The sequence below is a fragment of the Centroberyx gerrardi genome, chromosome 8 (assembly GCF_048128805.1).
Source record: "Centroberyx gerrardi isolate f3 chromosome 8, fCenGer3.hap1.cur.20231027, whole genome shotgun sequence".
NCBI lineage: Eukaryota > Metazoa > Chordata > Actinopteri > Beryciformes > Berycidae > Centroberyx > Centroberyx gerrardi.
In genome coordinates this window covers 17118175-17130641 of record NC_136004.1, presented here as the reverse complement: position 1 = coordinate 17130641, position 12467 = coordinate 17118175, and the positions used below count along the sequence as shown (strand labels likewise).

At 42.5% G+C, this 12467-nt stretch overlaps 2 protein-coding genes across 4 annotated transcripts in view; both read right to left on the bottom strand.

The window, feature by feature from the left end:
• Window positions 1-1003: 1003 nt before the first annotated feature.
• On the bottom strand, window positions 1004-3902 carry tmem119a (transmembrane protein 119a). Of its 2 annotated transcripts, none has more exons than XM_078285347.1 (2): window positions 3805-3902; window positions 1004-2131 (listed from the first exon to the last, which is right to left on the bottom strand). In XM_078285347.1, exon 2 carries the CDS (start codon window positions 2098-2100, stop codon window positions 1345-1347), a length of 756 nt encoding a protein of 251 aa, XP_078141473.1. In that variant the 5' UTR covers window positions 2101-2131; window positions 3805-3902; the 3' UTR covers window positions 1004-1344. The 2 variants fall into 2 exon arrangements, with proteins under 2 accessions (XP_078141473.1, XP_071755909.2); XM_071899808.2 differs by having other exon boundaries at window positions 1004-2115; window positions 3805-3886.
• A 1772-nt stretch (window positions 3903-5674) lies between these two features.
• The window catches only part of LOC139911999 (coronin-1C-A), a 39276-nt gene continuing 32483 nt past the window's right edge, over window positions 5675-12467 (bottom strand). For both annotated transcript variants that reach the window (XM_071899654.2, XM_071899653.2), the window contains exons 6-11: window positions 11082-11201; window positions 10607-10711; window positions 10335-10480; window positions 10017-10074; window positions 9625-9867; window positions 5675-8795 (exon numbers count right to left, since the gene is read on the bottom strand). In XM_071899654.2, the coding sequence (XP_071755755.1) occupies window positions 8676-8795; window positions 9625-9867; window positions 10017-10074; window positions 10335-10480; window positions 10607-10711; window positions 11082-11201 (792 nt within the window). In that variant the 3' untranslated portion in view covers window positions 5675-8675. The remainder of the gene's footprint in view (window positions 8796-9624; window positions 9868-10016; window positions 10075-10334; window positions 10481-10606; window positions 10712-11081; window positions 11202-12467) is intronic.

The window sequence follows — 12467 nt, the reverse complement described above, 5'->3', positions numbered from 1 at the left end:
TATTTTAGCTGTTCAGCTACCCAGAAAATACACAGGTGCAAATTGTGTTTTGGGTATAAACCTTTGTGAATTAGAGCCTCAGAGTGAAATACAATATGATATGAAATAACACTATGTAAATACAAAATGAAGTTAATATGAAAGTAAATATGAGGAGATTGTGGTTTTTTTTACATCACGTCTAATAAATCAAGGTTACTGGCATCTCATTTTGTCTCATTTACAGCACCAAAGATCTTATTGGACTGAGCCACTATAAACACCAAAATTCACAAACAGAAACATGGAAACACACAACAAATAGTTATCAAACTTTCACAAATATCAATATTTGATGACCAAGTCTAAAGTTTCTTTTTTCAGCGCCAAGGCATGTACTGTCTGGGAGGAGATAAAGGATTAAAAACCTCAACAAGCCAGGCTGCTGAGGCGTGAAACTGTTTTGTTCTAACTGACAGGCTGATTCAATCAAGACTCTCAGCAGTCCCACTAGCTGAAAACACTGGGGTGTGAAGGATTTCAGCTACATGTATTTAAAATACATGCATAATTACTATTTCTCTGTTTTGTCATTTCTACCTGGCAAGCATGGGGAAATCATCATCTTGCAGACTGCTTCTGCGGGGAGTTTTATATTTTTAAAATACTGAATTATAGGGTTAGGGTTAGACAGACAAGACAGACAATAGAAAACCAAACTAGACATCAAACTAGAAAATCTTGACCATTTAAAAAAACATATTTCCCTATGTCATGCTGCCTTAATGGCACAGTGGTATGATATTAGACTGTTGAGACTAATCAATGATAAAAACAACCAGCTGATTACATTAGTAGGCTACACCATAAGGCCTCAGCAGTACATGAGGCAAATAGACCTGCAAGGCTGCTGTTCTACTGTCTCTCCAGTCCCATGACTTTCTCTCTAGCCTCTGGTTGATTAAGGTCTAGAAGAATCAAAACTTTGGGAAATGGGATCAACATTTGTAGAGACACGGTTTGTGTGGCAACACACTTGAGAGTTTACTCAGCTTTCTGGGCACTTATCATCTCTCTTGCTGAGTTTTTAGCTTTGGATAAAACAAGGTAGTATTTCATATGTTCACAAATGTTTAGATGTTACTGTTTCAAAGATTAATGTTTTTTTCTTTTTAATACCAAGGGCATGTAAAACACACGTCTTGGTGGGAGTTGTAAAAAGGCTATTCTAATTTGCTTCACAAGACATTTTGATATATTTTGCTCACCTCTGTTGGAATAAACCACCTGTCTCCTTATGTATTTATTTCACGGTTCGATTCCCTACATTTCAGCACTTATGTCAGCAACAGCCTTGAGATTCACCTAGTGGTTTGCCTTTTTGAGATGGCAGGTGCAGACTACAGGCTGGCTGGAGCTGGAGCTGGAGCTGGGACCGGAGCTCTGCTGCACCTCCTCTCTCTGCTTCGCCTGCTCTTTGTGCTTGGGCTCCTCTCTCCTCTTTTCCACCTCTTCTGCTTCTCTCACCTTCCTGACCTCCTGGCGAGGCGACGACCTGACGTCCCTGCCCTTCTCCCCCACCAGCGCTTTAGAGGGCATGCGCAGGTTCTTGGGGGAGGCCATGCTCTGAGTCTGGATCCTCTTGACGTGGTCGACGGCGTACGGCCGGTCCTGGAAGTCGCTCGCACCCTTGACTCCTGCGGTCTTATCTGCCACATACTTCCTGGCTGGATGAGCCGGGGGCTTGTGGGCCTCCAACTTGCGCTTATGACTCATGGCGGAGGCACAGCAGATGATAAAGACCATGACGATGAGAAGAGAGGTCACCACGATGATGATGAGCAGATTCTCCTGCAGGAAGTCCACCACTCGGCTGAGGACGAAGTCCTTCAGGCGGATCATGGTGGTGGTGATGGTGTTGGTGAGCGAGGGAGCGCTGGTGGCGGAGGTGATGTGAGCAGGCGCTCGGGTGGAGAAGGAGGTTGGGAAAAGGAGTTCCTGCTCGCCGTCGTCGCCACTGCCGTCCACGGATATGTTGTAGAGGGGAGAGGCATGACACCCGCTGCACCAGAGCACGAGCAGGGTGACACAGGAGAGGTGGAACACAGAGCGGGAATTCATCTTCTCTTATGAGTCCTGAAACAACAACAGGCTGGTTTGAATCAAGAGGCAAAACAGGAGCCACAGTCAAATCTGATCTTTAGGGCTGCAGAGGCATGCACTCTGTCATGCAACAGACACTATGAAAATAATAATGATGTTTTTTGAGGTGTTGTTTCCCTTTGTAATGCAACTATATGCATTAAAGGAAAGTTCAGTTTAGGTTTTTCAAGGTTTTTCTTTCTTGCATCAGATCTATTTTAGCGGGCAGTGGAGTAGCCATTACTTATTCGGGGTGGAGACAGTGAGTTTGGTGCTGAAGGGCTTATAATTTGTAGAGTGGAGGGAGGCCACCCATCCACCACACCAAAGCCAAGAGGAAGCTATATATTCCCCAGGGACCAGGGAGGCGTGGGAGACCTGTGGCTGCGGCCTCTATATTTACACTGGGCAGCAGCTGCCTCACTGCAGACCACAGTGGCAGAGACCTGATGAAGATATTTCTGCAGGCAGGGAAGCCTGCATTTACTGTTGTGTCTTGAAAACTGTTACAGTACCAACTGACTGAATAAACTGTTCTCCTGTACCCAATATTAGATTATTTCTTCCCCCCCCCCAGCCCCCCCAGCCCCCCCTCTCTCTCTCTCTCTCTTTTTTTTCTCTTTCTCTCTCCCTCTCCCTCTCTCTCTCTCTCTCAGTGAAATCAAGAACATCTGTATTGTACCTTATTTTGGCCTATGCTACTGTAATATGTTTTGACAACACTCAGTACTTGATTGATTGATTTATGCCACTGAGGTTTCTCTGAATCTGAATCTGAAATCAAGAGGCAGCTTTAGCATTCAAAATTGCAACCTTTAGGGCAGACCTGAATCTGTTACCATTTGACATTTTAACTCTTAACATAGTATGTAATTAGACAATGCTTAGCTGTAAAGACAAGCTTCTAATCAGCATCATGTTATAGCCTAGTGAAGCTCCGCCTGCTGCTCCTGTGATTTACACTATATAGCGTACCCACGTCTCCCTGTGTGGTCGTACATATGTAATACAAACTATGCTGAACCAGATGTTAGGCTGGATCTTCCTCCTTGGATGTACAGCTATAGGACGGCGACTCACTGCACCATAATTTTAACCAAGCCATAATTACATCTCCGGGAATCCACTGGTGGGTCCGCATCACCTTCAACTGAAGGCCATCCAGACGCCGGTCATGCAATTAATCCATTTCATGTGTCATTTGAGTGCTTAAACTATCTCAAAATGTAATCTCATATAATCATGTAAAACATTATTAGCTTCTACAGTCTATTAGCTACAGCTCTTGGCATTTACAGATAAAACACGTCTGTCATCAAAGTGACATTATTAGGAGCTGGATTCCTGCCAGAGCCAGACAGTAATGGATATTACTTATTATAAAATGTATTTCATTCAATTTAAATTTGACACGTTGAAGCCTTTTCTGATGTTTCTGGCAAAAGAATAAGACTTCTGTTGTCAAAACATTACACTCAGTGATGACAGATCCTGAGAAAAAAAATCAATGTATCTCTCAACCTTAAATAAGTATATTCAACGGATAATAAAGGTTGAAACTTCACTAAAAAAAACTTTCTGAAATGTTGTCAGGATACACAGACTGTCCTGAAATCCCTGAAATATTTATCTAAACCTTCCTTCCTTGATAATATCCACTTTAAAATAGAAATATATACTTACAGAATGTGATATCTTGGGTTTGTCCTCTGAGCAGAACAAGACGGAGCGAAAGACAGACAGAGAGAAAGAGGGAATAAGGGAGAGACGGAGGAATGAGAGGAAAGTAAGGGTGGAGGAGAGCTTCCAAGCATCCGCCCTCCCTACTAAGTTATACTGAGGTTTTTTTTCCGAGCTCTAAAAAGCCTGCTAACTGCGAAACGATGTCCATCCCTCTATTTCCAGCTTCTCCTCCCTCCCTTTCTACCTCCCATCCTCATCCTCCTTTTGGGATTCAACCATATATATATATATTTTTCTGAACCATTATAGAAGGAACAGCCATATAGAAGTGAATCTATACATTGTGAAATTTTATCATACAGGGAGCAAGTCCTAAGGATAAACTGATGCATCCATTAAGGGTCGTCAATGGAAGACTTTTGGGTCAAAGGTCTTTTTACCAGGTTATGTTTTGATTATCAGACTTTGTCTTTATCAGATTGACAGTCAAAATTGAGCTTTCTACATTCACAAGAACATTACAGTGAGTACATGACTCCTAGGGTGAAGGCCAGCGGGTATTTCTGTACTTGGCAGGGCGAGTCCCAAGATTTCTCTGCCTCCCACTGAGTCCTCTCTAATTAAGTCCTCTTGATTACAGCCTGTCCCGATAGGGCATACAAGACCAGTGCACAGGGAGAAGGAACGCCTTTCATCCCAAAACACATGTACAGAGTGAACACATAAACTTCATGGTCTTTTACAAGCATTTACCTCGAGACATATCTGTCAATATGCAGGACGTCTATTTGAGACAAGTCAGATATCTTTATTCCCGTGATTTGACTTGGAGATGTTGATGTTGTGGCTGGTCAGCTGGGGAGTTAAGCGTGAATGTGGTGGCAATTCACAAGACAGAGGATACACCGGTGTGTATTTGAAAGGCTTGAGAGGATTTGATCAAGATTCATTTTAGTTTCAATGTATGCATACTTGTCAGTTTGTTGTGGACTATTTTCACTGCCTGGTAGTACTGGTGTATGAACAGACGCTGTAACACAGACTGCTTCTGAAGTGTGTTACATCTGATCTTTGGAGAACGCAACTGAAATAGTGCGTTTGGTTATTTCTTGTTGTGGATATCCTCTGTGGTGCTTGGCTTACTGTCTCCCCATAGTAAAAACACTGGAGACAACAGTGTTTGACAGAGAAAGTATCAACATACCCATAAAGCAGGAGCGATAAATCTGCAAAGGCAAAAAGACAGTGCCTCTGAAGAGCAGAGTTCCCCTTTTTGAAACTTTAAAAATCTGATGGCTGCTCACTTTTTTTACTGCAGAGTAAAAATGGGGCCATGAATCTACAAAGCAATGCGTATACTGCAAACTATAGAAAATAATTCACTTTTGATTTTAACTTCAGCTTAGATTCAAGCAACTGTCTAGTTCATTATCTATCTCTATCAATTTCTTTTCCAACTGTTAGTTTTAGTTATTTACTTGATTATAAGTTTTATTGTTTCAGCAGTCGGGCCACTGAGCAATTTGTTCACTAGGCTCCCTGATTTTGCGCACATTGACAGGGAGCTGCCTTTGGATGGTTTGTGTTGATGTGTTGACAGTTTATGTGGGATCAATACTAGAGGGTTGTCTTTAATTTTTTTTTAAGATGACTATTTTTTGTGATGTGTCTTGGTTTTAGTAAATTAAAACAACCTCAATGCAGAGTGACAATTGAGGCAAATGTCAAACAGGTGTTTTTTTTTGAGAAACGTACAGGTATTTGTCTTTTTGTCATAACCTTTCCTCTGTAATGAAAACTTAAGATTGCCCATATCCCCCTAAATCCCCAGAAACAGGCGCATTCACCAATTCAAAACTATACAGAGAGCCCACGTTTTAAAATTTCTTTATTAATTTTTCTTATAATCAATGTTCGATACTTGAAGCAGGAATAATGAACAAAAACGCTGAGCAGACCTCCACATGAGGCTTAATCCTGGTTTGTTTTCTTCTGTGATTAATTTCTTTCTTTTGATATTCATAATACCTGCGATATAATAGAGGTTCTGCTTTTCTCATGATGCATTATGGCAAGGTGCAGGGAACACAGACAAGGGGAAACATTTAAAACCCACCATAACCCAACTCCCATACAAATACCCTCTTCAGCACAACCACAAAACAGAATTTAAGAAAAAAAAAATAAAATACAAAAAAATATGGTCATGTTATTTACACAGCTTTCACTCATTTTTCTAGGCCTTTATTACAAACATACATCTACCTTTCAACTGCACATTTCTCCAACCTACGGTGTCCCTTTGGATAACTATTCACTAATATTCCTCAAATCTTAACTCTCGTGCCTAGAGTGCTATAAAGAATCCATAGAGTGGCAGTCTGATGTACAAGATAGGGCAGTATAGTTTAAGACAACAGGTCGTCTGTGTCAGACCCACATTGCTGTAGCACTCTAGATTTCCTTAGTCGTCTATGTGACTCAATGGTGCTCGAATTCAGGATTATATCTTGAAGCCACGATGAATCAATGGACTGTGCATTTAGCTGACAGCTTCCCGGTTTGACATCATTTTTTAATACCCGTACCATGGTGGAAAGCATCCAAATGTTGGGGGCAAATCAGAGCAATCAGATTCAATGCACCCAACTAAACGTAATCAGAAATGCTGCCTAGTGTATGTTGTACTGTAGGATGGGTTGGGAGGATGACGTCATCCAGGGGGCTGACATGCTTTGCTAACAGCGTCCATTGAAGAAAGGATGTGTCAAATACTTTATTTAGCACCTCAAAGTGATGTTAAACTTGTTAAAGTGTTAAACCTGGGCACCTATCATACCTTACTTTTTCTAAGCAACTCAAACTATTCACACAGTCCTCTATAAACACTCCCATGGTCACCTCTATGGCACTTTCTGGTCTTTACAGTGGTAACAAACTTTAAAGGCAAACAACAGACTGAACCACTACCCGTCTCACCTTCCCTCTGGGATACAATCCGAACTAAAATATCAAAACAACAGAGCTTTCATCATAGCTGGCAAATCCATCAAAACAACTCAAATTGGACAATCCAATGGTTCCTTGTTTTTCTATACTATACTGACTTGGGGCATCTGAGAAATAACCATTTAAAAACCAAGAAGTGGAAGTGCTAAGAGGGATATAAGCACAGCTGGAGCAAGAAACAGGCTAAAATTAACAGTGAAGCAATGACCCAACTATCCAATTCATCGTAGTTTTAGGCAAGTCTTACACATTCTACTGTGAGTCCATTTCATAACCAACCCCTCCCTCACATTTTCTGCCAGTGACAACAAAACAACAAAAACCCCACATGAAACAAAGCAGGTACATCCTTACAACAATACCCAAAAGGCCAAAGACATGAGGCACATATTCACACATACTTCAAGCCTTTATGGTCAATCTTGAATGGTTTCTGAAGCAATCTGCGGCTTTATCACCAGACAGTTGAAAATAGTCAAAATGAGATTACTTAGTTGTTTCATATACATTCCTGTCTTGGTTGAACAGATAAAAAGATCTGAGATGGGGATGGCATATAATGAACTGGAAGGATGGAAAAAGAATCCCACTATACTGGACTACACTTGTGTTTCAGAACATGAGCAAGCCCACGCATACTAAACACTGAGGTTGGTGACTGAACCTCTTACAAAAACAAAGCATAGCTGACAGGCCTTTTCTGCAGAAAGGTTGAAAATCTACAACGTCATTGGCCCTTCCATGGGCAGCACACAGCCAAAACAAAAATCATATAAACCCATAAATGTCACAATAACAACCGGCCACAGTACCGGAGTCAGCACCATGGACTACAGTAGAGTGTTTACAGAACGTAGAGAGGAATTTTAAAATGTTTTTTTTTTTCTTTTCTTTCCACATGAACTATGGCAAATGAGATTTGTGGAAGCCGTTTGTCATTTACTCCAATAAAGCACACAATGCATGTTAATAAAGCAGGTATGAAAGGAATGTATGTTTACATGAATTGTTGTGTCCACTGACAGTAGAGCATATTAGAATGGCGGGAAGGGGGATGGGAGAAATACCAGAAAGAAGTATAGATTTACGTAGCTTTAACACAGACAGCAAGAATTATGTCGTCATTTATGTCTGAGAGTGCTACTGTAGGTCGAGACTGTGGCACATAAATGTATGTAGATTCAATCAGAATTGAATTCCCTCCTAATTACAGTTTGAGTTGTCTGCCTATCATAACTATCCAATTTGTCTTGATTGATAATTTCATAGTAAATGATTGATGATTGATGAAATCCCCCCTCCTTGCATAACCGGCAACTGCATTGAGCCTCACGGTTTGCATTTTGAATCTTCCCACAAAAACGGAGAGAGAAAAAAAAAATACTGTCAAGGAGGTGTAAACAAAACTGCAAATTTGGCAACAGTGTAAGTTGGGGTATGGGGACATGAAATACTGATACCTACTTAAAAAAACATTTGGGTATACCATAGTAAATGGGAATTGTTCACATTGGAATTTTCTTGGTCATAATTCTAAAAGGAAAAGGAGTATGTAAGACTTTTTATACAACAAGTAGACAAAATAAAAATGACTGCCACAGATTAAAAGGAATAGATTTCTCTTTCACCAAAAAGCAAGAATATTTTCTGCAAAAGTTTGCCACACGTCCTTCTTATTCCACCTGTGTTAACTGAGGGTTAGGGGCTGGCTAAGAAAAAAGTTCATCTGGAATGTTGCTAGGGATCGTTGCTAGGCAGGCCTCAGGCGGAACGCTGTCATTGAGATTGGCAGTGACTGGTCCCGCCCACCCCCCAGCCAATGGAACGTCCTGAATTGTAGTGGGTTGGGTAAAGGGGTCCTTTTAAATGGCAATTTTGGACATCTGCTCTTCAAGTTTGATGATTCGCTTCTCCTGACTGCTGACCAGGTCCTTGAGGGATTTAATTTCTTTCAAGATCTCCTCCAGCTTGGCTTCACTTTTCTGTGGGAGACAAAAGACACATGTGAGACTGTTTCTTGGCATGCCTGTACCCATTCTATCACATTAGTGCTACAACTACCATGCTGTGAAATGAAGCACACCTACAGTCATATTTTGGCTAATATCAAACCAAATTTTAGGTTAATGTAGTCCAAAAGACACCCCCTTTGTTCAATCGCTACCTACAGCCTGAACTGCATGTGCCATGTGGCAGGGCCTGGAACTCTGAGGGTTAACATGCTTCGCCAGCAGGCTGCATTGCAGGAGCCCAGTGGGCTGTGATTACAGGCCAGAGCTGCAGAGAGAAGCAGAGGCATGGGCTGGGTCCCGAGCGGGCGGCTGTGTTGTGGGTGAGGTGCGGCAGGACGCCCAGCAGCAGGGCGCCCAGAGCAGCAGCAGACCCTCAGTTTGTGGGTCAGAGATGGGGCTGAACAACATCTACAAACCACCTCATGAAGTCAGCCAGCAATCTGCCATGCTTCTTACATATACATATACAGTCTGTCTGACAACCACTGCATGCTCCAGAGACCCGGCTACAAAGTGATGAGGCCGGGACTGAGGTGCATTAATGACTGAGTCACAGTGATGGAGCTGGGAGTCAGGAGGCCAGAACAACCCAGTGCAGACGGACAGTATCCATATCGAAATAGCACAAAGTACATAGCCGACCTAGATAAAACGTTCAAAAATAAGGGCCATGACACCAGTCGCCAAGAACAGTAGTCTGATGTCTGTTGATGTCTACTGACTGTCTGGTCTAATGTAACCCTGGCTGCATGTAACAGACCCTATAGAGCGCCAGTGCACTTCAAACAGCAGAACTCACAATCGATGGAGTGGGAGAGGCAGACTTGTTGGCTGGGCCTGTGTTCTCTGTGTTCTTGGTCAGCTTGTTGTCCAAAATGTTCTTCTTGACCACCTTGAGGTCGCGGTTCTTGCCCGGGACGTAGCCGTGTTTGAGGGAGATGAGGATGGGGTCTCCATTCTTGCCCTCAAACCACTCTTCAGCCTCCAGGGCGGGGTCTGGTCCAGCTGTGTCTGGGTACAAATCGTCCTGGAACAGGTCCGACTGGAGGGGAGGGACAGAGTGACAGCTGTCAGGAAACACTGTAGCCAACACATTACACGGTAGGGCCTTACAGAGCAGCCTGTGACAAGGCAAGCTGATGAGAGGCTTAATAACTGTCTGCAAAGTTGCCATTAAGGATGAAGACTCACCTTTCTAGGTACAGTCATGATGATAGGCTCACACTTCCTTTCCTGCAGTTTATAGAACCTGTCAACATACAATTACAAAGACCAATTACCCACAATTTAGTGCATCATTAAAGAACATTTCTTAGAACCATGTTTACTTCGGGCTGTGCCAAGAGAGCTCAGTGATTATGTTATGAATATCTACTGCCTCCTAGTGGTGAAGCTAAGAAATTCCACACTAGTCAGCGCTGAATAGAATAAAAAAAACACAGAATTAATTCTGGATATCAGAGGAAAAGATTATCCATCCATCTCTGCCATCTGTGTGTTTAGTCTTACCTAGCTATTTCACACTTATTGACGTCAAGGCCCCTCTTGGGCATGTAGCCCATGCCCCTCTGGGGCTCCTTGGTGGTGAAGGTGTTGAGGTAGTGGACAAATGGAGCCTCGTCCGTGATCTCAAAGTAGCGGATGCTGCTATCACCCTGTCAAACACCAAGAAACAGAAGAGTCTTTTATTTCTGTATTTAACTTCATGGAAATCAAGCCCACATTTCCAACTATATGCTATTTAATGGTTGAATCGACTTAGGCACTTCAAGGGAACTTACCTTTCCACAAAGGTAAACCACATTGGTGTCTGGGTCATAGAAGGGCAAGAGGACTCCGTTGCTGGTGTCCATCTCGTGAACAGAAATGGCCTCATCCATGCAATGCTAAAAATGAAGCATAAAGATCAGTCAGAGCCTAGGAGCGCAGGGTCTAAATAAAAATCCATTCTACTCTAGAGGGTCTCAAGAGAGTTGAAAAAAGGCCTTTTGTTGGTGGTTGTTAGACTAGAGGTTTGTATATAGTGGTGGATACTGTATTTATTTTTAACAGGTGTATACTGTTTTGTTTATGCTGTTGACTGAATTTATTTTTCTGCCTGCTTGCCTGCTAAACAACATTGTAAATACGTTATCCTCATAGCTATAATTCTTCATGCTTGTTGCCATATTGTAACAAATAAATTTGCTGTAATGGCGTGGAACATATAAGCTGTGAGTACTGTAGTTATGCAGTAGTAGTTATGTAGAAGCTTACCGGGTTCCAGAGGGCTAGCTGTCTCTCACTCATGCGGCTGAAACCTGTGGTGAAGACATTCCCATCGGCCAGGAAAATGGCTCTCATGGGTCGAGCTCCCTCATGTGCCTTCTCCTTCTCCTGTGAAGTATAGTTCAAAGGTCAACACAACACTTGTCTGGCCAAGTCACAATTTCCTGAACTCAGGAAAAATCATGCAGTTTATCAGAAACCCTACATTCTGTTCATTCATTTGTACTCTATTGATCCCTGAAGGGAATTTCTCCTTTATGTTGCCATCAGGGCTCCTAGACCGTGGAACACACCTGCCTGAGGAACTGCGGCCCCATTTACACTTGTCATTTCATTAGCCGTTAGCCAGATAGAAATCCGATTGCATCTCTTACTGCTTTCCTGCGATGTATGCAAATGTGGAGATGGCAGGCGCCACAGAAATTCCGATTTTGTATGCATTTCTGCGTATTCTTCAAGATAGACAGCAGCCGCTACTTCACACAGATTATTAAAAAAAAAACACTTGTAGTGAGAATGTGCGTACTGCTACAGAAACTGATCCATGTGTGCGCACATTTGAGATAGTGGGGAATGGCGACTTCGATGGCAAAAGTAGTGAAATAAAGTAAAAATGGCCTTTACACTCACAGTTCACTTCCAGGCCGACTATACAGCAAATTAGAAATCCCTCTAATAATAATATTCCGTGTCAGAAGTGTCTTTGTTGCCTATCGTTTGTCCAAAAAGCATCTACGTGTCATTATAGGCTCATATGGTCATAAGGTTATAAATTAATGATGCGTTATGGTTTTGTGGAGATGCCGGTGCCGGGCGCACAGCCGTCCTCTACAGCAGCTCTCCGCCACCGCAATGAGCTTCTTGGTGTCAACCTTTATATCTTCATATATATTTTTAGTTTTAGTTTTATAAACAGTCCGGCTCTTGGAGCTGGCAGCATTAACTGCTGCTATGACATGTTGCCACTCAAACTTTATTTCGTTGGTGATGCCCGAACCGAGGCTACCGGGGAAATTTCTCTTTTCCGTCTTTGCCATTTTCTCACACAGAGAATGGAATGACAAGCACATTTACATGCATCAGTATTCATTAAGGGCGTTGCTGAGAGACGTTTTTCCGTTTGGGATGAGTTGACGGTAGGCGTATGCGTCTTGACAAGACCGATGCATTTACACTTGGCAAATTTGAGGACACAATGCGTCTCAAGCCACCTCCGAAGGTGGTTTGAGCAATCGGATACCAAACTGTCTCCAATGCATCTTGGTTGCATTTACACTTGGCTTTTTTGCGTCTTGAGCAGATCGAATGGCAACCCGATCTGCTCAAGACGCATTAAGTGGCTCAGTGTAAATGGGGTATTTGACTATTGTTGTT